This window comes from Gavia stellata, chromosome 2, assembly GCF_030936135.1.
Source record: "Gavia stellata isolate bGavSte3 chromosome 2, bGavSte3.hap2, whole genome shotgun sequence".
Lineage (NCBI taxonomy): Eukaryota > Metazoa > Chordata > Aves > Gaviiformes > Gaviidae > Gavia > Gavia stellata.
This window is the reverse complement of record NC_082595.1, coordinates 111,402,135-111,427,974: the sequence shown is the minus strand read 5'-3', so window position 1 is coordinate 111,427,974 and position 25,840 is coordinate 111,402,135. Positions and strand designations below refer to the sequence as shown.

The 25,840-nt window shown below is 43.7% G+C and overlaps 2 protein-coding genes across 4 annotated transcripts in view; one reads left to right on the top strand and one right to left on the bottom strand.

The window, feature by feature from the left end:
* Positions 1–10,772, bottom strand: part of FBXO16 (F-box protein 16) — a 30,004-nt gene extending 19,232 nt beyond the window's left edge. The window contains exons 1-2 of the mRNA XM_059835747.1: positions 10,677–10,772; positions 4,893–4,928 (exon numbers count right to left, since the gene is read on the bottom strand). Coding sequence (XP_059691730.1) covers positions 4,893–4,928; positions 10,677–10,772 — 132 coding nt within the window. The remainder of the gene's footprint in view (positions 1–4,892; positions 4,929–10,676) is intronic.
* A 12,317-nt stretch (positions 10,773–23,089) lies between these two features.
* The window catches only part of FZD3 (frizzled class receptor 3), a 53,755-nt gene continuing 51,004 nt past the window's right edge, over positions 23,090–25,840 (top strand). For 2 of the 3 annotated variants that reach the window (XM_059832273.1, XM_009808473.2), the window contains exon 1: positions 23,090–23,278. In XM_059832273.1, coding sequence (XP_059688256.1) covers positions 23,090–23,278 — 189 coding nt within the window. Of the gene's footprint in view, positions 23,279–23,791; positions 23,799–25,840 lie in introns of all 3 variants that reach the window. The other variant, XM_059832258.1, reaches the window with a different exon arrangement.

The following is a 25,840-nucleotide window of genomic DNA, read 5'->3' as shown; positions in this document are numbered from 1 at the left end:
CACACACAAATAACGCAGCCTGACACAAAGGGGAGAGCCCAGGACCTCAGCGCTAAAGTACAGAAGCTCTGCCGCTTAACCTAAAGAGGCCCCTCTCTGCTCTAAGAGACAGGTTGTTTTACTGACTTTAACTAGCCACCAAAATGGGACATAATCCTCATCTGCAAACCAGCATATTGACATGAGTTCACAGGGTTACAATCACAGGCAGGCATCCCTGTGCTCTGCAAATGTAGGAACGAATTCTCTAGTCAACGAGGCTCTGTTGCAGAATGGCTTGCAAGGAGATGGAGATGATTCACCCAGGGAGAAGCAATTTTCCCCTCCCTCCCCAGCCATCTTCTCCCAGTCCTGATGAAGGGATTTGTTGGAGACCCAGGACCTGGGTGAGAAGAGAACAGATGAAGCAGATAGATAGGCACCTGATATCCATAAAATGCACTAATCCCCCCGAACCAAATCCTGAACATCTCTGCTGCCAAGCAGCTTCGTGTCAGCAATTAGCAACTCGCCCCTAGGATCTGTTCGTTTTTGCTTTCACCACTGTAGTTAAACAACTAGACCAGAAATTTTGCAAGAGGAGACTCCTGTGAAGACTGTTGAGGAAGGCAAGCCAGCAGCCTGGTGAGAAGAAGCACCCCTGAGCAGAAGCCATTGCTTCTGCACCTTGGCACCTAGCATGGGGTCAGCTCCTGAGTAAAGAGGTGTCTATGGGTGGGGGTCTGCAGTGGCTAGGGATGGGGTTCAGCTGCCCAAACACCAGTGCCCTGTGTTGTGGGGGATCCTGCAAAGCCTCGAGCTGCCACTCCAAGGGTGACGGTTGTCTGCAAATCCTGCATCGTATCTGCTGTGATAGGAGAGGTAGATAATGAGACCAAGAGGTAGATAATGCATATGTCCGAACTATTATCCTCTTACCCTTCAAAACAAGGTGGCTGGATCCAAACCGTGTATTTGGCATGGTTCCTGGCCCAGGCGAATGTCCAAATTGTGCTTGAACAACGTCTGGAAGAGTGCTACCGGCCCAGGCCAAAATCGTGCCAGGGAGCGTGCTAACAATTTCATAGTGTGGATGAGCAAGTTCCAGTACCTGGGAACACTCAGCTGTGCTGTATAAATTACTAGCAGAAGGTGTAGCCCACAGGGTGAGCTAAATCACTGTCTGGGCTCCCCTGACTTGTCTACATCTCATTTGGCTATAACGGAAGCTGAGACGCTCAGATCACCCGGAGACACTGAAGCTTAGGTGTCTTAATCTACAAGTTCAACCCCAGCTTCATTGTCAACTTATTAACCTGGGCGTCGGCATGATAGCACTGAGCGTTAAGGTAGAGCAAAATGCTTTTATGTTTTTTAAATTAATGGGAGGAATTTTTGGCTTGCAGAACACAGCAGAAAGGAAGGCTGAGAGGCAGCACGTCAAGGAATCTGCCTTGGGTGCAATACACAATAAAAGCAACTAGAATAAAACAGAAAAATTAACAGAGAGATGTTAACCCTTTCCCAGTTTAATCATCAAAAGGTTTTCAACTGAAAGACAGCAGCACAGTTTCTCTTTTATATGTATCTGGGCAGTATTTGGGTAAAGGAGTTGGTGTGAAGGAAATTCATCGCAAATGCCTCCAGCAGGATCAAAGCCTGCAAATACTCACACATGAGAACAGCCATGTAAGACACAGTCTGCTGCCACTACGCACCACCACTGCTTCCACTCTGTGCTGCAACAATACTTTGCAGAGCTGAATGCAATCTGAGACAGCCAAAAAATTGTAGAGGGTCCCATCATGTGTCTTGGATACTGCAGGTGACAGCACAGCCAGTCCCATGCCCTTTGGGGCTGCCCAGCAGCACAGAAACAGAGAAATGAAATCCCTTCAGGTCAGCTAGTTCACTGTTTCTCCACCTGTGTTTTATGGACCACAACAGCCTGGGAGACATCAAAGAGGTTCTGTGGCATAATTGGAAAAAAATAACTAAATGAAAATGCACATACGTAGTCCCTGAATGCATGCAAATAAAGTCAGGAAGAATAAAATAAGCAATGAGCATCTAAAGTTTAATCTAATCTTTGTCTGGCTGCAAAGGAAAACCACTGTGGCAATGCCGCGCAAGGCAGCCTGTTCTGCTGTCCCAGAAGGTTGGATGGTCCTTCAGTGTAAAAAGGTTGAGAAACACTGAGCTACTCCATCTCCTGACGCAAGGCAGGTTCCACTCTACCTAAACCATTCCTGACAAGTGTTTGTCTAACCTGTTCTCAAAAGACTCCAGGGATGGAGATTCCACCCCGAACCCCTAGGCAAGCTACTCCAGCAGTGAATTATCTGTAGCACTGGATTTTGCTGGTGTCTAAATTGTGTCTCCAGCATTGCAATTCAAGCCCATGATTTCTTGTCCTATCCAATGCGAACACAGAGATCAGATCATTCCCTTCCTCTTTCCAGACATCTTTTGTGAGTCATTGGAAAAATGTTATTAAGTCTTTTCTCCATTTTCCCTACAGTAATGGGATTATTTTAATATTTTCTGGACCTGACACTGTTCTCACATATGACTTGTTCTCAGAAGTATCTCCAATTGGTCCTCAGCTTTCTCAAAATGCAGGGACCAGAACTGGGGATGGCTCTGCCCTTCAGACAGCCCTTTGGGATATTTCCCTTTACTACAATTATAAGACACTGTCAGCTTATATTCGGTTTGTGATCCACCATAATTCCCAGCAATTTTTTATGCAGAACTGCTGCATACTTGGGTTTTCTCAGATCTGCAGTTTTTGTAAATGTCATTCTTACATGCAGCACTTTTCACTTGTCCTTATCAAACAGCAGATCATTTCATTCTGATTTCTAATCTCCGAAGTTCATGAAATCCCTCCAAGCCTGCTATCATCTGCAGATGAGTATGTACTTTCCATTCCATCATCCAGATATTACTGAAAACGCTTAACAGTTCTGGACTTAGGACAGACTTCAGCCTTCCAGTTTCATAATAAAGCATTTACAACTACACTGAATACAGGTTCCCAGCCATACAAACCCATCCTTCAGCAGTTTCCATGCTTCCCGAGAGCACTTTGAGAAGGTCATGTGAATCAATGTAAAAACTCTTGCCCAGAGCACTGTGATTTCTTGACAGTTTCTCTCAAACTCAGAGTGCTCTAGGCTTTGCATACCAGATATTATAATGCCACAGGCTTTGAAGGGAGTTAACAGCAGCTTTTGCGCTTTCTGCACCCTTTTCATTGGTATGATGGATGACAGAAGCACAAGGAAGGAGCGTGATGAGAGCTACTGATCTAGTGTCATATGAAGGGTCAGAAATTTAACCTTTCAGAAGATGATTCAGCACTCTTATGTGTGTTTGGAGGAAGGTTTTTTTCCAGATTTTGGCTCTTTCAGTGGGAGTTCTAATGAAAACATTTTTGCTCTTTTGCCGGTATATCCCCCGGGCATTTTAAAACATCCAACAATTGTCAAGAGACAGGTTTTAGGTCTGTCAGTTACTGACTATCATGCTAAAAGGTGGTTTCTGAACAATAATCATTCAATTTTGTTTTCTTGGTGTCCATTCTTTATTATCAAAATGCATGCATGTCAACAAGTTATGGAAAGCGTATAAAGATGAATAATCTTTATGAGCTTAAAATCAAAATACTTGTCTGTAAAGACCAGTTCATATGCAAAAAATACCCATGACTGACCTATTAGGCATAAAGAATAAGTATCATAGTTCAAATAAAGTTACTGTGCAAATGCTTTTTGAGCATTTTTTTTATTTCTGTTTAGCTTGTGTATCATATGTGACCACGTAACTGGTTCTTTGGTTGCATTTATAAAGATGTGCACAGGGCTCAACCATACAGTTACTACCAAACCACATTAATACATTCAGCTGAATTCACTCATTTATCGCAATAAAGTCCCTGAGTCTGTATTCCTGTTTGCATAGGAGACTGAGCAGATTACGGCTGCTTTCCCATAATGGCCTGTAAATGGATTTTGCTGTATAAAAGAGAAAGCACAATGCGATATTTAAGAGGTAAGCTTAGGACTAGGGCAAATCTTGTGCCATTGCATGCTCTGCCATCGGCTTCCTGGGTAGGTCAATTAGAGCTGTACTCCTTTCAAGCAGCCTGCTATGACTCCTTTCATAGGCTATGGAAAGAAATAGGCATCTCTAAAGGGCTAATCTTTCATTCTACATTAAGTGAGATGAATTACCCTCTGGAAGTACCACTTTCTCTCTGTTGACTCTACAAGGAGCCTGTGATGACCAGACCAGCCAGGCTTAAATATTATATTTCAGACATACACACCCAGCCAGAGAAGCCCCATCCCGAATGCCTGCCTCACTTGCAGTCATTTGTGGTTAGGGCAAAAAAATCCTATCTCATGTCTTTCTGTGCCTCATTTTTTCATCTGCAAAAGAGGGTGACAGCACTTTACTGGCTCTTGTTGGAGCTGCGAAGATAATGACAGTAAGAAATTGTGAGGTGCTCGATGATTACAGTATTAGGAGCCATACACGTGCACTTGGTAGATAACATATCATTTATCACAGGTTGCAAAGACCTGCTAGCAGGCAATGGCAATACCTAAAGATCCAGTATCTTCTTTAAAGACTTCACAGACTTTTCCCAGGGTTTCTTATCCCATTTCAGATCATTCTGATGATGGAATATGATTTCCCAAGTTCAGAGCTTACAGAATGTGGGCACTGAGGGAATTTACACCTTTATCTTCCTCAAAAGTACAGCAGTTACAGCTCACTTTCACATCAGGAAAATTAACCCCTTTTTCAAAATAGGATAGGTTTTACATTCCCATTATAGCAATCTCTTGATCAGTTCAGAAATCTAGCTGTATTTAAATATATATTTAAAGAGAAAATCTTACCCATCTTCCAAGCAGGTCTCTTCTTTCTTCGAATACCTATAAAACATACACATACAAACAAAATTGAATATTTAAAGGAGATTCAATATGTCCTAAGAAAAATACATCTTGAAAAATAATCTACAAAATATAAACAGAATCACTTGGAAGAAACCTGTGGAGATCCTTTAGTCCAAACTCTGTGCTAGGGTCAACTAAAGCAGGTTGCTCAGGGCCATGTCCAGGTGGATTTTGAATATCTTCTTGGATGGAGACTCCACAACCTCTGTGGCAACTTGTTACAGTGTGTGACCACCCTCACAGTAAGAACATTTTTTCTTATGTTTAAATGGAATTTCCTCTATTTCAATTTGTGGCTATTGCCTCTTGTCTTTTCACTGGACGCCACCAAGAAGAGTCTGGCTCTGTCTTCCTTATCCCCTCCCATCAGATATCTATACACATTGATAAGGTCCTCCATGAGCCTCTCTTCTCTAGGCTGAAGAACCTCAGATCTCTCAACCCTTCCCTATACATCAGATTCTCCAGTTCCTTAATAATTTTTGCTGCCCTACACTGGCTTTCTTCCAGTAAGTCCATGTCTTTCTTATACTGGGGAGCCCAGAAATGGACACAGCATTACAGATCTGTCCTCACCAGTGGTGAGTAGAGGGGAAGGATCACCTCCCTTGACCTGCCACCTACACTCTTCCTAATATAGCCCAGGATGATGGTGGCCTTCTTTGCTGGCTTGTGGTCAACTTGGTATTCACCAGGATGCCCAGGTCATTCTCTCCCAAGCTGCTTTCCAGACAGTCAGTCCATGTCTCCAGCCTGTCAAGCTCCCTCTTAATCACTGGAACAACCTGCTCAGGGATGTGGTAGAGTCCCCATCACTGGAGGTTTTCAAGACACAATTGGACAGGAGGCTAGATAATCTCATCTAGGCTCCTTTTCCCACCGAAAGGTTGGACCAGATGATCTTTTCAGGTCCCTTCCAACCTGGACTGTTCTATGATTCTGTGATTTATGAGAGCACAGACATCTGATCTATCAACTACTCCTCCCAATTCTATTGTCTACAAACTTGCTGAGGGTACACTCTGCCCCATCATCCAACTTGTTAATGAAGATTTTAAATTATCCTGGCCCCAGTGTCGACCCCCGGCATACTCCACTAGTGACTGGCCTCCAGCTGTACTTCATGCTGCTGATCACAATCCTTTGAGGCCAGTAAGTCAGTCAGTTTTCAATCCACCTCACTCTCCATTCATACTTCATCAGCTTGTCTATGAGGATGTTATGGTAGACAGTATTGAAAGCCTTACTAAAGTCTGAAAATCAATCAGTTTTCCTGGACCTCTCTTCTCTCTAGGACCCCATCCTATGTGATTCTTCCACATAGATCCCTGAAGAGGTCAAAGTCTGTTTTCCTGAAATCCACGGTTGTGGTCCTGCTATTTGTCTTGCTCTTTCCTCTCAGTATCCTGAACTCCATCATCTCCTGGTCACTGCTGCCAATATTGTCCCTGACCTTCACATCCCCAACCAGTCCTTCCTTCTTTGTAAGTATGAGGTCCAGCAGAGCATCTTCCCTTGTTGGTTCCTTGATGACCTGTGTCAGGAAGTTATCACCAATGCATTCCTGAAACCTCCCAGATTGCATGTGCCCTGCTGTGTTGCCCTTCCAGCAGATATCAGGGTGATTATAGCTCCCCATGAGGACCAAGGCCTGTGAACATGAGGCTTCTTCCAGTTGTCTGAGGAAGGCCTCATCTACTTCTTCCTGATCTTCTTCAACTCTACAGGCTGATTCCTGTAGAAGGTTCCTTTCACTGAAGAAGACTCCCTAAAGTTCAAGGGCTATGTATGCACAACTGTGAAGGACAGCTCTGCAGAAAGGCTGCAATGCGCTACCTCTCATCTCCAGCTCCCTTCGTTGCAGCTGCTGCACACACGATGTGCTGACATAGCGTTCTACTCTCTCGGGCATGCAGCGAAGCGTGGTGTCTCACATGCTTTGGTGAGACCAGAAGCTGGGCTTCCCATCTCTTTATTTTAGAAATTTCAGTTCTCCTGAGTTGGAGACATTGAGTGCCTGAAATCTGTTAGGATGGATACAACATGGGTAGCTATCACACAGCTCTGGTGATGGCTTCAATCTTAACGCAGCAAGACCGTTAGGAGTAAGATGGTACGACCAGTCTTTGTTCCCTGGCCACTTCACAGTGACAACTAACAAGAAGGATGATCAGTATCAAAATACAGTGGAGGATTTATGATGTTGACCTTTATCCATAGGGAGCTAGACCTGAAAGCACTAGCATGTGGCTTCCCGCTACCACAAAACGGCCTTCAATACTCAGGATTGTGACCTGGGAAGTGAGGAAATGCTGTAGATGATTTTTCCAGAAGACAGATCAAAGAGGAAAAAGCCCAGCTTATAACTGCACATAAAAACAGCTATTAACCACAACTAGGAAAACATGCTTGATCATTATAAACTCCAAACATGTTATTGCTATGGCAGCCTGCGAAGAAGGTTCCTGCAGAGAAAGACATTATCAGTGCTGATATCTGGTACAGCAGCTGACAGCGTTAGCTCTGTCTCTCTCAGCAGGAGTGTCTCTTGAGAGAGGTGGAAAATGACATTTCTTTTATTTGTATGTTGACAGTTATTATTTGCTTTATTTGCATGTGGGATACTTGGCAAAGTAAAAAAAAAAAAAAATCTAACAAGCTGAACTTGGACCAGGATTTGCCACAAGCAAGTCATGAATAGTCAAAGATCTAAGTTTTGGGTTGGATAATTCAAGTGAAGCAAGGAGCTATTTATATAACTGAAAGCAATGTTAATGGTCTTCGATCAAAGACAGACATGTATTTGCTTTCAGCATTCTTGGAGATACATCTGAGCCAACTCTGTCAGAAAGTTCTGCCTACTCCAGGCACTTGGAAGCATTAATTAGCAACAGAATGGCCCAAAATTGGTATAATCATCTACTGCCTTAATGAAGCCCATGTTTACTGTCCTTTCCTCCAAGGCCTTGGAGTTATACCTACAGTGTGCCTAAGCTGGCTGACCTTGGACACAGCCTGAGGCCTTGGTTGCTCCTGAGATGTGCCATCTCACATCTATGTCTTCAGGTGGTTTTAAATAAGCTCAAGTTCAAGGCTGTTTGGCAAATCCCTCCACCCTTTGCTGCAAATGCCACTGGGGGCTCTTCTACCCCACACCTGAATTGCTGCCCAGCAGAAGGCAAATCATCTCCCAACTTCCAGTCCTTCCTTAAAGGCAGCACAGCCCTGCACCCAGCAGGACTGACGCTGAAGTCTGCCCGGTTTTGCTGTGGGCAAGCAGGCTGCCCTGTCTCCTACCTTCACTTCACCCTTAACTGTAGCACAACCTTGGTGTATCTAAGACTTCACTTCTGGTTTTCTGACCATGACTGCTGCATAATTGGAGGTTTCCTAATTCTGGCTTCTTGACTTTGGTCTGTCCCTGATGGTGATTGTGGCTTTAAAACAATCATGACTGCCCATGTCCCTGTAGTAACACCCTGGATAGACTTTTCTGTTCTAACAGTTGCTGTAAGGGCAGAAAACCATAGATGGAGGCAGCAGGACTCGCGATGTACAATAGGCAGGAGAGAGCTGGGTCCTACCAACAATGCAGACAAGTGTACTCTTGAGTGTGTTTGAAAATCCAGGGAGATCTACAGGAACTACTAATGGAGTACCCCCAGGATTACCCAAAATTAGACAGGTAGCGAATTTATGCTACTAACTGTTCTTGGGTCTTCTCCTAAGAATGGTTTAGATGAAGCTTAAATGCTTCTGCCTTGGATCAGCTCGAATTCCCACCACTCCTGCCCCTCATCAGGTATTCTACTAACAAGTACATTTCTTACGCATCTCTTCTCTCTATGCTTTCACCTTCTCACTGTTTTTCACACACCTGTAAGTTCTTTTTGCTCTTCATGCTTTCTCTTAACTCAAGAGTGCAGAAACGAACAGAGATATGATTGTATGAAAATGGCGCCTTCTCACTCACTGGCTCCCTATAGAAATCAATTGGATTATCTCCTGATTTCATCTGTCAGCAATATCTTTGTTGCAACTATTTTTTTTTTCTGCAAACACTGCAGAGCAGTATAGTGATATATGAAAAGGAGTTTCAGGCAGGTCAAAGCTTTAAAACCTGGATCAGAAACAGGCAAACACTTTTTATCGTGAATTGCATCACTGAGCACAGGTCTGGGAGCTTATGGTATGTTCTTTCCTACCTGGAACGTCATTAAGCGTTGGAGTTTACAATCCAATATGTGCTCCTAAAAGTTTTGCTGCAGCCCAGTGCAACATCAGACTGCCTAAGGAGCAGAGGAGTAAGAAGGCAGGAAAGGGTGGTTTTACCCATATACTTATTTCTGGTTGGATCATACTTTAATGCACAGTGATGTGCATCTGTAAAAATATGGTTTAGAGGGTGTAGGAAGCAGGCATTAAAATGATTCAAAGGCTGGAGAATATGCCAGATTGAAAGGACTTCAAAGAGCTCAATCTGTTTAGTTTATCAAAAAAAGTTCAAGTGTTGGCTTGAAGCAGGGTAAAAGTCCTTCCACAAGGAAAAAATACTGGTTACAGAAGAGATCAATAAGCCAGCAGGGGAAGATTTAAATGATGGAAACCAATGCTAAAGGTATTCAGACAGAAGACAAGGTTTCATCTTTTCATGGTATAGGGGATTAATCATGAGAAAATTATTAGGGAAGTGATGAAGTTTTAATTTCATAAGGAATGAAGGGCCTTAACCCCAAAGGAAGTCTGGATACCTTTGTGGAAGGGATATTTTAGACAAATTCTAAAGCTCAAAAATTCTGAGCTCAAGACTGGGAGAAGTGTGTGAAACAAGAGGGCCCAAGAAATCCAGGAAGCCAGACTACCTGATGTAATAGCCCTCTCTGGATTAAATTCTATGAATCATCAACAGAAATTTAAACTGAATTCTGAGGGAGGAATATGCTCCTGGTGATACATGAGCCAAAAAACTCTCAGTTATGTTAGCAGATCCCAGATATAGTATGCAGAGTGGGAGGTTAGGAAATGCATCTCGTTATTTATAAGTTAAGCGCACCACTTCAGCTTCCAAAATATCGTCATCTCTGCCTCATCACTGCCAGGCTTAGCAGAGAAGACAGAGCATGGGTACTAAGGTCTCTGCTACGAGCTGAGATGGAGCACATCGGCCACTCGGAAACTACACTGATACTCAGTTTGCTCTGGAGTTAAAGCAAAGTCTTCCAGAGCAGAAAAAAGAATAATCTGGCAACTTTCACTAACAATTGAACACACTTCTTTTTTTTTGTTTAAAACCAACGGATTTGGTAAAATAACAATACTTGAACTAAATATTTGTATACTTTAAATAATGTACATTAGAACTTTCAGTTTTTACATAACATAAATTAGTTTTTATTTACATGTATACATAATAAAGACTGTATGTGTGTGTGATATATACATACTTCTAATAGTAAACAAAATCTTTAAGTTCTTATTCCATTACTCATGACCTACACAGGCAAAAACATAAGTTACATTTTTCTAGGACTTGAGAATTTCGGAAGTGAACCTGAGAATTTGTCTTGGGATTTGAGAATATTCAAAACCCAACTGGACAAGATCCTGAGCAAATGCTCTAGCTGAATTTGCCTTGAGGGGTTGGACTAGCTGTTCTCCAGAAGTCCCTTCCAACCTCAACAATTCTGTGATTCTATGAATTTGACCCATTTGCATGGAACTTGCCTTGTCATTCATGAGTTGATGGTTCAGTGGAGTCCATGTGCTCATCTTGGTCTGTAGCTTGGGGCCATCCATGTTTCTAGGAGGTGCAAATGCCATAGATACAGGGGTGGTGGGTCCTCTGATGTCTTGTCAGCACCAACGGCTACAACAACTGAACAGAACAAAGACCAACATTATCTCTGTGCTACTCCATTAAGTATGTTAGTGAAAAGCAAATAATTTTAAGAAGGAAGCCAATGATTTCATAGCATAGCAATGATACAAGTAAAATTGTTTGAAAGTCAGTTAGGGTAAGGCCTTTTATTTTATGTACCCACATTAACCACGACAGCAAAGACCAGATTTCCTGATGGAACCTTGGTGCACCAATGTAATACAAATACTTAATAATTAAGCAGGTCTTCCCCATCACAATTATTATTGACTATGCTTTTGATTTTTGCTGCGTGAATGATCACAACAGGGTATTTGCAGCGAGCAAGAAAGTACAAAAAATTTCTCTTTCCAGTTGTTGGCACTGAAAATTGTAGATAACTTGTGCATCAATTTAAATGACACTAGCTACATTTTTACTGATGTTGATGGGGATATAATGCCAAGTCTCAAAGGCCAATTTGTTTCTGTAACACTTAACTGAAAGAATGAAATCCAGAATGGTTCAGAATTGACTGAAACCTCTCAGAGTCCTGTCTTCACACAGATTGGTTTTGATGGTTTGGACTGACTGTACTGCTCTTTTAAACAAAAATTTCTATGTGAAGTAAATTGGACATTTAACAAAATTTTCCTTTCCCTTTTGTGACACCAAGTAACTGGACTTCGTTCAGACAAAGCCATTTCTTCATAAATTCTTTCCCAAACACGGGAAAAGCTTTTTTTTCCTTCATCTTCTATCCTGCAGCTGGATTCAGCAGGATAATGTCATTGCTCACCTCAGGCATCCAATTTCCAGGCTGGAGGCTTAAGCTGCAGCAGTCTGAAAACCAAGTCATTTCTTTACACCATCAAAAAATATCTGTTCCCTTCATATAGTTATTAGGCAATTTTTCTGTAAACACTTCAGATTGCTTTAAAGCTTCATAGTGGCAAGGTGAATAATAGGACTTTTGGAACAAAAGAAAAGGTAACTCCACAAAGTAACTTCAATATTGTGTGGCCCCTGAATCCAAGCACCTCAAAACCCGCCCAGCAAATGGATCTTTCTAGCTAATACAGCTCTGAGGCTCACAAGAGACATCTTCATGAAAGCCCAGTCCCCCATTCCTTACCCAGACAAAATTGCTATCTGTATCAATGGAAGATTAATCTTCAAAACCCACTGCAGGATCTGCCTGGGCACATCACCTTTTTTGATTAGCTTTTCCTCCCTTTCTTTCCTAAGTTATTATGGAATCAAAGAAGTATAAAGAAAAAAATTAAAAAAATGTTATATCTTTCTCTCTGCATCTGGTGATGGTCCGTGCTTAGGAAATAAGTTCATTACAAGAATCTGAGTGCTTTCTCTTTGTTTTTCCTGGAGATCCTTAAATGACGTATTGTCTGCACACTGAAATTTTAACTTCCCACAGAGAAGCCACTAAAAGACTTACTAAGGTTTCAAAGCCTCACATTCTGTAGTTGGCCAATGTTAGAGGCTTCTTGTGCAACTGAGTATGTGCATTTGGGATACGCATTATGATGGGATCACTTACTGGGTTGTTTTTGTTTTGGTTTGTTTATTTGCAAGGCCCCTGCCCTTTTCAATACACAGAAATACAACATTACAAGCTAGAGAAACAGCTCCACTGCCAAAAAAACAGGTTCAGGCAACCATGTCCTGTTTTTCAGGGACAACCTTCTACATTAGTCACAAAAACATCAGTTGTCACTGCAGCACACTCCCAGCCCTGGATTCATGTTCCAGTTTCCCTACGCAGACACTGCTTTCTTGGTGCTGGAGCAGCTGCGTTCACAAAGCACCTCCGCGAGCTGGCGTGTTAACAATTCATAGCCCAAAGAGACAGTCATGCCTCCGGACCCTCTTGTGCTCCTTCTGTGCCAAAAATGCGGCTCACAGCACAGCTGGCAGAAGTCATATTCCCAGCTACACATGCCATAAAACTGCCTGAATTGCACTTGATGTTCGAGCATGATGTATAAACAGGGCTGCAAAGGCAGGTACCATCAGGCAAAAAGGTGAGCGTAGCCAAACATTTTAACTTTGTACACGATGTGCCAGCCTGCCATCTCTCCCTCGCTACCCCTTTGCTAGCGCAGCCACACAACCACCGTCCTCTCTGCTCCTCATGTCTCCAGCCACACTCAAAATCACGATGAGGGGAGGGGGCAACCCCACATCCACCCTCAGTGGCGTGTGTTTACAGGATGAATTCTTTGGTGAAGTCAGGACTCTACAGTGTCACTTTAGAGCATGTGTTTTACTGAGGTTCCTCAAAGGCACGCTGTACACGCTCGGACTCAGTGCGCTTACTTATTAGGTGGCCTTGAATTTCATGGGATGCATAAAAGTAGCCAGCAGCATTAGAAAATCTAGAAGCACCTTACCTATAACATGCAGCTAACCTAAAAATTGGACTGCAAGTTCTTTATAGGCCTTCTAAGAGGAGACTTGGTTTACCAGCTACAGTTTAGCTGCCTGTTCCCCAAAGGAAAACCTGCTCTTCTTGTCTCCACCCTGAACCCCCTATCCCGGGCAGGATTAACAGCTAATCTGGCTTCTTCAAGTGCCTAGAGTAACTTTGATCAGAGTTAATCTATGACATGATACTGAGGGGGCTGCAGCAGCTTGCTCAGTACTCGTTAAAAAGCAGCTGGTGTACTGTGCACACCAGCAGTTGTCGAGCTGTTTAGCCAGGGCCCCACTTTCCTTCTGCAATAGTCGTTATCTTTGGACTGGCTGCCCAAAATAACATTCCAGAGATTGCTCCAGCTTGTTCTTCACGTATCCTGGGATGAAATTCATCAAGCTCAGCTGATCTGAAAACATTCAACCAGCAAGAGACGTGAGATGAGGTTAACAAGAAATCAAGCTTGAAATATATATAAGGAAAATGCTGGTTCACTACCCAGAGAGAAAAAGCTATTGACACATGAGGCTAAAAAAATTCTCTCTTATCCTTCCCCTAGGAAAAATAAAAAGGCAATGTAGGAGCAGGTGGCAGGCATAGTAAATACCAGTGCAAAAGAGATTTGGGGGAAAGACTGGGGAAAGAGCAAGTTTTGTGAGTACATACAGTGTTTTCAAGCTGATTGTGTTTGATTAACTTCACACCAAGTTGGTCAGAGTTCTTTAGCTGTTTCAAAGCAGTTACCTTACACAGTTTGCAGAGAGCAGGTGAGCCTGGCAGAGCGCAAATGTTAAAAGAGAGCAAAACTGCCTGGGTTACTACAGCCAGAGAGTACCTAGGAATGGTTCACAGTTCAAATGAAAGGATATACTGAGTGGAGATCCAAGAGATTTGTGGTTTTTGAGATGTATAAAGAAGGCATACATTAATTTCACAGGGCAGGAAAGATGAATGGCGTTGTCTAACAGCGAGACAATTTCAAGACTGATCGAAATCCTGCTGAAGCCAATGGAAATACTTTTACTGATTTTAGTACAAGTTGGGTCAAGTTCTTGGTTTAAAAAAACATGATTGCATTTAAGAAAGATTAACGATACATAATGATCCTATCATATTAACTAAGGGCATTGGAATAATTTCCTTTAGCTGGGTTAATCTCTGCTTAACCCTCTGGAAAGGCATTCCACAGGTTTGTGCAAACCATACTCAAAACAAGTCCTTCAGAAGTAGACCCGCTTTATTAATGTTTTTGACCACATCTCTATAGCAGTAAGCCTTTGTGGTTCAACAGAGCCTGGTGCACTCAGAGGTTTAAGGGTGCATTTTCCTGAGAAAGAGCCTAATCACATTAATCCATGTGATGACTATGGCACAGTCGAGGAGTTCAGTTGCGAATAAACAGAATTTAATTGAATCAATCTCAAGCTCAGACAGGAAAGTAGTTTTTATTGTAAATTATTATATCGACAATAAACAGTGCTACGGAAGAAATGCTTTAAACAGCAGTATGAGAAAAAACAATCTAGAATGTAGACCAAACTATAGGGCATTCAAATTGGAAAAATTCAAAAGGATAGCTCTGGGTGGAAAAGATAATGTGAAAGAGATCCTCATATGTAGGGGGACACCTAGAAAGAGGGCAAGAGGAGAAGGGCAGGAGGCTAAGTGCACATTTGCAATGATTTACAACAAGGAGGCCAATACTGTGGTCCTCCTTTCCCTCTAGCTAGCCCTTAACCCACAAGCTGCAAAGCACTGGTATCATCCAGCCTTCCACATTTTTCACCTGCACTTTGTATAGTGATGCCCTGTCCTCAGTTAACACGCAATATCTGCATGATATTGCCAGTGTTCCCCACTACAGCATCAGTCTTCTCACTGTTGTCCCCAGTCCCATGGAAGGCTCTGTGACCCTAACGCAGATCTTTGCCCAGCTGGCCAAGTGACTAGCAACAGGACAAGAGGAAATGGCCTCAAGTTGCACCAGGGGAGGTTCAGGCTGGGTATTAGGGAAAATTTCTTTACTGAGAGAGTGGTGAAGCATTGGAACAGGCTGCCCAGGGAGGTGGTGGAGTCACCCTCCCTGGAGGTGTTCAAGGAACGTGTGGACGTGGCATTGTGGGACATGGTTTAATGGGCATGGTGGGGTTGGTTGATGGTTGGACTTGATGATCTTACAGGTCTTTTCCAACCTTAGTGATTCTGAGGATCTCTGTGGTACCAATGCTACAGCATCAATAAACCCCAGAGCATGGCATCGCCATGGTACTGATAAACCCAAACACCTGCAGCACCATGTGCCACTGATATTTCTGCCTCCCCCCAGCACCATCACCTCTGTGCACCCTGCACTGGATGAGACCAACACCCTTACCCCTGCCAGGGTGTGCTAGAAATATCCCTGTGCACAAGAAACCAAGGTTTGAGTACCCCTGCGATGCCCCTTACCCGGGGCAGTGAATAACTAAGTCTGTATTCCTCACTGCTCCGTGATGCCCACCAAGGCATCGGTACCTCCATATACCATCCCAGAGGTGATACTCTCCAATGATCAACAGACCCAAAATCCCTTGTGCTCCTCCATACCATTGCCCCCTACCAATGCCCTTGCTATGCTGCTTTAACTTCCATACCCATTCTCTTCATAACCATGGCTCAAAGCTGTGTCAGAGGAGGTTCACACTAGATATGAGGAAGCATTTCTTTACTGAGAGGGTGGTCAAACATTGAAACAGGCTTCCTAGAGAGGTGGTTGATGGCCCATGCTTGTCAGTATTTAAGAGGCGTTTGGACAATGTCCTTAATAATATGCTTTAACTTTTGGTCAGCCCTGAATTGGTCAGGCAGTTGGACTGGATGATCGTTGTACGTCCCTTCCAACTGGAACTATCCTATCCTATCGTATTCCCTTTACATCACAGCGTCACCCAGCTCCAAAGGACTGGTACCCTCTTTGGTCTCCAATAAAGCCAGCAATCTCCCCTCCCCGGTGGTGTCAATACCTGACTGCTCTCTTCTGTGTCCACGTTACAGGTGTTCTCCAGGATCTGCTCCGAGCCTGGAAGCACTGACTCCCACTCTTGCTCCACATCGGTCTCCTTGTGTCCTGCAGAGCCAACGTTCTCGCAGAAGCTGTCACAGCACTGCATAGTCCCAATGACATTACACCTAGGTGAACTGATCAGTATTGGTCCCTAACACCTTTTCTCCCCTAAATAAGACAACAGCAAGGTCCCTTTTATTGCTAGAGAATAAAGCATTTCCCTTTCTACCCCAAACCTCACTGGATTTATATTCTGTTATGCAGTTGGGTGATCCATGATGTTCTTACCTCAAAAGTCCACCAGAACTCCCCTAGTCCTACAGCACATACAGTTACACTGCCCAACGTCCTCATGTCCTGTGATATCCCAATAGCTTTCCCCACCCCACTTTAAAAGGCAGCAGCAAACCCCAGCCTCTTGGTACGACTGTCCATAGATACCAGTGCTTTTTCCACCCATTTACTGAGTTTATACTCTTTGCATGATGTCTTTATGCCCTGTCCCTTCGAGCATTAATATTTCTAAGTACTCTTTCCACTCACACACTGAAATCCCTCCTGGGACCCAAAGGCAACAACAATCCCCTCAGGCCTCAGGCCTGACAGTGCTGGCAGATGGGCAGACCCCAGACCCTTTGTGCCTCAGTGTCCCTCACTGTAGCGTTTATACGTTCTCCACCGGCTGCATCGGAGACCCCCTTCCTCACAGCACAGGCTGTGCTCGGTGCACACTGGGCTCTTCCATCTTCCCGCCAGACTCCCTCCCTGCATCCTAGTGAATCTGTTATCCCCTCCACATACCATGAGAGTTTGTACTCCCCTCTCTTTCCACTGTCCCACTGCATTTGTATCCCTCTCACCATGCCACACTGCGTTTGTTCCCCCAATGTCCCACAGCATTTGTCCCCTCGTGCCCCACTGCAGTTCTACGCCCCACACACACACACCCTGCCCACCCCCGTGTGCCCCACACTCTCCCAGAGCATCCGCCCGCCCAGTTTCCCCTCAGACCTCGGTCACCCCCGAGCTCGGGGCCCCCGCGACCCCCAGCGCCGGGCCGGGCCGGGCCGGGCCGGGCCGCCCCTCACCTGCCTCCTGCCGCCCGCGGGCGGCGCGGCCTACTCCTCCCGCAAGGCCGCTTCCCGTCGCTATGGCAACCGCTTCCCGCACCCCCCCGGGAGGGCGCCAGCCAATCAGCTCCTACCAGCGGGGGGCGGGAAGGCAGAACGGCCGGTGGTTCCGATCTACCTAGCAACCTGCCTGGCCCCTTCTGATTGGCTCGTTCGCTTCGGCAGGGAGAGGGGCGGGGCGCGGCAGGGCGTGACGGCGCGAGGGGGCGGGGCGGAGGCGCGGGGCGGGGCGGGCGCTGCGGCGGGGTCGGGCGCGAGGAGGCGCGGCCGCTGCCTGCGCCGCCGCCGCCACCTGAGGGAAGAAGCGGGGCCGCAGCGGCGGGACCCCGCGCTGAGGTAACGGCGGGGACGTGGGCCCCGGGCGGCGCGGAGGGGGGCGGGATGTAAAGATGGGCAGGGGGTTTCCCTCAGGGATGTCGTTCTTTCACCCCCACAGCGGCCGCCTCGCTCGCCAAGGGCAGAGACACCCGCTCCCGGAGACGGCGCTGTGGGGGGCGGCCATGAAGCGTCCTCTGGGCCGGGGAGTGAGGGGAGCGGAGGGTTAAGTCCCCACTCCGACGCAGCGGGCGACCGAAGGACAGGGGATGCTAGTCCTGTCCTCCGCTGAACGACATGGAGGTGCTGGATCCACCCCCTCTCCCTCAGCAGCGCCTCGGGGCCGGGAGATGCTGGTCCCGTGCGTTCCCGCTCCCCCTGTCCCTACCAGTGCGCTGGTAGGGACATCCCCAGCAGAAGGGGATGCTCGTCCCATGCATTTCCCTTCCCTTTCCTTTAGCAGCGCATCGGGGACCCAAGGGGAGGGGGATGCGAGTCGCAGGTACTCTAACCCCCTTCTCCTCGCAATGCCGTGGGACCCCGGGGGAGAGGGACGGTAGTCCCATGTGCACCCTCCCCCCTTTTCTCCTTGCTGTGTGTGGTTCTAAAAGGAAAGGGGACGCACTGCCCCTCTTCCCCCCAGCAATGCAGTGGGGACCCGAGGAGAAGGGGGTGCCATTCCCTCCTCCACCCCCCCCCTGCTTTTCTTCTGCAGTGCATTGGGGACCCAAGAGGTTGCCAGTCCTACGCTTCCCTCCTTTCTCTTTGCAGTGCGGTAGCAGTGACCCAGGAGGAAAGGGATGCTAGTCCCATGCACTCCTCCCTCGCCCTTTTCCCTTTGCAGTGCAGGAGGGACCCAAGGGTATGCTAGCTCTATCCACCCACTCTCCTTTTTCCTTTTGCAATGCAGTGGGGACCCAGGGGAAAGGGGTGCTAGTCTTATGTACATATATATCCTTCCTTTTCCTTTGCAACACAGCAGGAATCCAAGAGGATGCTAGTCCTGTGTGTGCACTTGTTCCTTTTGCCTTTAAAACACCGTGAGGATTCCAGGGGAAGGGGGATGCTAGTTCAGTCTGCACCCTACCTCCTCTTCCAATCTCAGGGATGATAGCTAGCTCCCCCTCCAGTTCCTTTAGCTTGCCATGCAGTATGGACTCAAATGGAGAGAGATGCTAGACCTGTCCCTCCATATACATGGAGAATCTGACCAGAAAGGGTTTCTGCCTTTCATCCTCCCTACGGGGAGTGGAGCAGGGACTGTCATGGTGTCGCTGTGCGGAGGGAGAGGGGCCTCCATGGTGTCCTAATTGAAATAGAGGATGTGCAGGATTATAGTGTGGTTCTCCCTTAACACGTAATAGAATTGGAACAGGGGAGTACAGCACTGGAGTTTCTCTCCCACTGACTAATTAAAATGGAGTTCAGAGAATAATGTATTCTCCTTTTGTGCCTTCATGTGGGTGGGAATGGGCTGGGGAAACGCTGCCAGTGCTTGTATGCAATGAATGAGTTCCTTTCCTTTCTCCATGATCAGAATTGGGTGGGGAATGACTAAGGTGACATTCTCCTCTTGTCTTGTCACTTGTACAGTAGTCATCTAGTTTGTTGTTTTATCACCTCATTTCTATGGGACAGATAACCATGAATTAATCCACCTACACACTTTCCTTCTAAAGTCTGATGACTCTTTTCTCATTGCCCCCCTCTTATTGCCCCCTTAGTAACTTCGAAATTTACTTGAAAAAAAATTTTCGCTTGTGGGAGTCAACTCTTTCATGTCATGATTTTCACTCTTTATAATAGTCATCTATGCATGTCTTAATTTATCCTTTACAGCAGGAGTTGGATGGGCTTCTTATGATTATAAATAATGTATAAATCCGTAACCACACTAACAAACTAGGTGTTTCCTACCCCTTTTGCCCACAGTTTTTTTTACAGTGCCTTGGGGTAGATGGGTAGGTATCCCCTCTTCCTCTTTTATTCCCGGTGTCATCAAAAGTGTTTTGTTTTGTTTTGTTTTTATATACATATAAAAATAACCACAAAATTTCATATGTAGAGGCTTAACAAAGAGTATACAGAACTGGATCTGTGGTAAGAAACTATTTTGACACTAAAGATTGCTTATTACAGCATTCATCTGTCTACACCAATTAATAGGTCATCTATATGCTCGTTTGCAAAACTTTCATCTCCTTTCGCAATGATATGGTTGTCTTAATTTCACCTAGATATTTTTTTTTCCATGAAAGGGCACTGGATGTTTAGGCTATATAGTTTGACGTTCTTTTCTGGCTCTAGTAAATATATTCTTCATTTCCTTTATGATACTATATAGTAAAAGATCTTGAGCATAAAATGGAAAAGTCCTGAAAGGACATGATGAATTTTTTTCTGCTTTTTTCACAGTTAGTTAGAATTTTCGTGGCTTATTGAGTCTAGGTTTTTTCATGTTTTTCTCAGTTTGAGGTTGTGAGGAAGTCAGAGGATGGGTGGATTTGTTTGGAGTCTCTACTTTGAATGTCATTAATATGATGATTTGTGTGAAGTGTTTTTGGATTTTTTCCCAAGGCTCTAGATCCTGACCTGGATTTGCCCAATGTTTGTGCTTCCAACTTTAATACAATACCTGGTGTGAGCGCAGCTCATCTTACGTTGCTTCCAAACCTCTTTTATGAAGCATTATCTACTGATCACTGCTGGAATGGCACCTGAATTACAGGAAGCGTGCTAAAAAGTCAATTGCTAATCCACACTGCAAGTTGACTTCACTGAAGTTGTTGAATAAAGTCTTTTGGAGTTGATGGCCAAAGTGTTTGGGAAAAAGAAAAAAAATACTTGAAGCCAATGTTCTGGAGATGACAATAAACTGAAAAGGCTTCTTTTCCTGGGTTTGGGGAACTATTATTAAAATGTTAAAGGACTAGATTCAAAGGGGGTTAGGCACCTTGTACAAAACTAAGTAGGAATTGGTTTTGTCTGTCTATAACTTGTAATCTTCTGGTCAGGATGTGAGAATATGCAGAAGTCTTCAGGGTTAAGTAATGCTGCCTGGAAGATGGGATAGTTCAGGTCTTTGTTTTTTGAGAGGCGCCAAATTCTTGAAAAATAAGTCTGAGAAATGGCTTCCTTGGATCAGAAGGACATAGATTTCAAGGCCATATGGACTTGAAACTGGACTAAACCCAGGTGTGGTTAGATGTAGCATGTCTTAAATATTGTGGCTGATTTAAATTCAGTGCGTTGACTGCTCTTCACAGCAGTGCTTGCTTGCTTCAGAACATAAGCAAGATGCTGTGATTTGAGCTGTGTTGATTGGTTCTACCACCTAACTTAAGGTGTAGATAGTTCTCTTTTCTGCTTTTTTTGGTCATGTTTTATTTTTCCTAGGTTTGGAACAGTTTTGCTATTTATATTCTTTATGTACTTCAGTGCTGCTTCAAACATGGATTCCCCGTCAATAGCTGTGAGAAAGTAAGCAGCCTGTGAAAGCAAGTTGTCAATGAACTTAATTTAACATGGTTATGTTTAGCATCTTGGTCTTTTTCCTATTTGCATGTTTGTTTTTACCAGCCTGTCTTGAATAGCTACAGCCAAAACCATTGCCTCACATGATCTTAAAGAGAAGCACAGAATTGTTTAGGTTGGAAGGAACCTCTCAAGATTATCTAGTCCAACCCGCAAAGTATATGAGGGTTTAAAAAGGTATATGGTATTTAATTTTTCTGGCCATAAGATGAGTCTATGTAAACAAAAGTGTGCATACATAACTTTTTTGATCGGCTGATACCAGCAGAAGTCTGGTAATTAACTCTTTCTCATCTCTCGCTAAGTTTGCATTAGGGAGAAAGGAAAAACTTTTTCCCTCTCTGACATGTAGAATTTATTTCCCCTCCTAAATATCTAAGGAAAAACATTACTGTCTGAAAGTCTGTTCAAATTTGTGATTGCCTGCTCTTGGGAATATTGATGGAGTACTTGGGGTTATCTGGTTCAAACAGAATTTCTAAACGTCTGTTACCTTTTTAACTATAATTTTGTTTAAAACAGTTAGTTAGAGACTGAATTTTGCAAATTTCATTGCTGTAAGACAAAATTGTTATGAGAAAAGGGCCTCTCTGTACTCTTACAGCTCTGTCAGCTTTTTCCATGCTTTAGCCTCCAATTTCAGTGTGTTTCTCCAGTCGATGAGCACAATATGCTGAGTCCCCATTCTGCTTGTTCCACTCCAGCCCCTTAGTGCTGAGAAAATGCAGATCCAGCCCTGGGGAATGACTGCTGTTTAAATTGGCTCTATAGGTAGAGTGGAACTGGCAGAACAACCGTATGTAGCTACCTTTGCAATTTCCATCTTCCGAGAGCGTGTGGAGAAAGGGGGGTCAAAGAATGCTGTCTTCCGGCTTATCCTTAGCTGTTGTGATGGTTTCCAGAGAGCAAGATCTGAGATGTGTGCAAGTAAAATGGGTTATTAGAGACAACAAAAAAGCTGTTTACGACTGGACTAAAATGACATATTTGAACACAGGTAGCCAAACCATGAACGTAGCTCGTTGGGCAGAACAGTAGTCTTCAGTACTGCAAGCTGGGACTTGTGTATTGGTGGTGGTGACTGTTTTGTTTTTGTTTTATAATTATTCAGCAGAAGTTACGAGGCCATGCAACTAAAGAGATGCTATCGCTGCAAATGTACCAGTGGAGATGCTGAGTCATAAACAGCTTGGTTTCAGTGTGGTCAACAATTGTAACGCTCACATGGTTAAATTTGAAGTGTGAGGTTTTCTAAACATGTTTTCTTCGTAGTAAATACATTCCCCTTCTTCACCATCCTGAGTTTTACAGCATACCAGCTTTTTTCCACCAGAAATAGTCTGAAACCAGGATTAAAACTTGTCAAGGGACCCTCTAGTCTTGCACATGAGAACTTGAAGCAATTTGTCTGCCAGGCTATTTAGAGCTAAAATATTTTAATCAATTACAAGGCTTTTTACTGTATTCTGTTTGTTGTGTTTTTTGATTCTAGATTACCGAACAAAAGAAGAACGTAATTCGACTGCTGTTGTGTCACGATGGGGTCAATTGTGTGGGAATGTGGTTAAACATTTTAATACCTTAACTTAATGCATGCTATACAATACCGAGAAAAGAAAAGGCAAGATTTCTCGCACGTCTGTCTCAAATACATCACCTTCTGTATTGAGCTGAGAATGTTGTATACGAAGAGTATTCCAGTTCTGAAGAACCTTAAGCAAGGACTGAAAGTATTGCCGTTGAAGTGAAATCGGAGGGTACAGGGGGAGTTGAAAGAGCTTTCTGACTGGGCTCAGTAACTGGCCCCATTCCCAGTGTGGAAGGATGGCTATTAGCTGGATGTTCTGTTACTTTTGGCTTTTGGATGTTTTGGTGGGGCAAACGAGAGGGCACAGTTTATTTTCTTGTGAGCCCATCATCTTGCGGATGTGCCAGGATCTGCCTTACAATACCACCTTTATGCCTAATCTTCTGAATCATTACGACCAGCAAACAGCAGCATTAGCAATGGAGGTAAGACTAATTTTTTCAGCAATATGTATGTTTTTAGCCTTTAGTTGACAATTAATTGGTAACAGAATCCAGGAAGATACTTATATTAGAAATAAAAATGAAAAAAATCAAGGTAATTAATAATTTAAATACAAAACCAAATACCACTTGCATAAGATGTATTGTAATATATACTAAAATATTCTATGACTACAAAATTTGCCTAGTTTAGTATAACTGAGCATGAAATACACTGGACGTGTTTGTATGTTATTCTGTTACTTTAAATATTTAGACAGATCAACCATGCATATTTTGAATGGTCTATCACTTAACTAAATGCCAGAAAAATAGCATACTGAACAATGAATGGAAGATTTTTAGTTCTGAAGACTGCATTCTTTGGTGGCTTCGTAATATTTGACCTTCCCTTACTTGCCTAAAATTTGGTGTGAAGAAAATGAGAATAATAAGGCACACTATGAAGATAATGGAAATTGCTTATTTATTAGTACTGCTTTTCTCAGCTGCAAGGAAGTCTGTTGTCTTGCAGACAATTTAGTTAACGTGTTTCCATTCTATATCCAGGCAGATAAGCTTTTAGACTTGCACTTTCTCTATTATAATGGTACCTTATTACTGTTCCCATTATCCCCAAAACCTTCTTTGTACTTATGTGTAATAATTTTCTCCTTTTTAAAAAAAAAAAAACACATTTCCACTGATACTTGCCTAACCTTTCTTTGGAGAACTTTCCTGATTGAGCTTCAACCACACACTTAGCCTCTTTTTATCTATGGACTAATTTATACAAGACTTTTAAGTTCACTTCAGTCTATTCTCTATCCTGCCACCCTGTCTAAGGAGTTGTCTTACTTGGTGTTCTGTGATAGGACTAAAATTGATGGAAATTCAGAATATTAGGCAAGTCTCGCTGTCAGACTGTTCAAATTTCTGTGAGAGATTTGTGCAGATTAGGTTTATTTGTATTTTTGAAGTGCTTGGAAATCCTCGTGGGTAGATACGCTGTTCTGTACACTGAGAACAGAAAGAGTAATCATGTGTTTTCATCTTTGAATGCTCTTCCTGACAATATAGAAACTTAATTTAATTGTTCTTGTTAAATAATATAAAGCCAAGGCTTTATATAGTCTTTCTATGGAAGAGTTGCGAACCAGACTTGACAGGCTTTTTACTGTAAGAAGAAAAGAGGTTCTTACCCTTAAATTTGCTTTGTTTGAAAGAACTATGGACTTGCATTTCAACGGCTCATTTGGGTGTGGCCAGGGATTCCAATTATGCTAAATACATAGCAACAGGAATGAATTTTATTTTAGAATTGGTTCTGGTAAGTTCTGAGGACCTTTGAAGATGTAACTGCAAGGAGGAAAAATAAAGCCTAAGCAAGTTTAATAGGGTAACAGTGTGAACAACTAGGTGTGTACAAGCTGTTTATTTCATCGTTGAAAGGTGGAACTTAGGATATTAAAGGAATTGATGAAACCAACTGGATTGAAGACTTCAGGGACTTGGCTTGCGGAGGTGTGGAGACAGTGGGTTTTGGTTTTGTTGGGTGGTTGGAGAAGTAGATGGTCACCTCTTGGAACGGAAGGCTTTCGGGATCTGTGCAGTTCAGTATTTTCTTAAATGATCTAGAAGAGAAGACCAGCAGTAAGATGAAAAAACCTATTGATACTGTTGTGAGTAACTTAAAACTAAAGTCAAATCAGAATGAAGAATTGTAAAGATCTTGAGATTACGTTTGAGATGCATTGAGCCATAAAATTGTTGAGGAAATTCAAAGTGATAAATATGTATGTGTTGGGGGGAATAACACTCATCACATCAGTGGTGGTGGTCAGCTTATTTCATTGGACTTACAATGGTTTGTTCTGTTGAAATATGAGTTGAAAGCTTGGCTGAGCAGTAAGAAAACCAAAAGGCAAATCAGATGTGGAATAATTTGGAAAGGAATAAAGACCAGACATTAGAGTGGTGTTATATAATCCTGTGGCTCACAAATAGCTGGAGTGTTGTGTGAAGTTCTGAGCTATCTCAAAAAACGTGTTTGAACGGAAAGGGGTCCAGAGAAGAACAGGAAGAATGACCCCAGGCTTAGGGAACATATCCCATATGAGGAGTGTTAGACTGTGGCAGGGTGCTTTAGCTTACTTTTAAAATAGAAAAAATAAACCCCAACAGCTACAACCGCCATCATAAGTGGCACGTAAAGGGTTATAGGGATTGACCGTACACTGCCTCTTACAGCGCAGGAACTAGGCTCCATCAAATGAGGTTGCTGGAAGCCAAGTCAGAACAAAGAGGAAGAGGTGGGTGCAAAAAGTTTGAGGAGACTGGACCAGAGCTTGGAAGAGAGTGCCAATGAGTCTGATTAGGTAGAAAAATACCACTTCAGGCTCTTCCCCTTGACAAAAAATTGTCGAGGGCTGGGAGAACATTTAGGGAATGTGAGAAATGTCCTGCTAATGGTCCATTTTGCCAAGTGCTTTGTGTCTGCTAATGGCAAGAGGACATTCTATTTAGGGAAGGGGTGCAAGCCTGGCCTCTTGGCTGTGGGCTGGT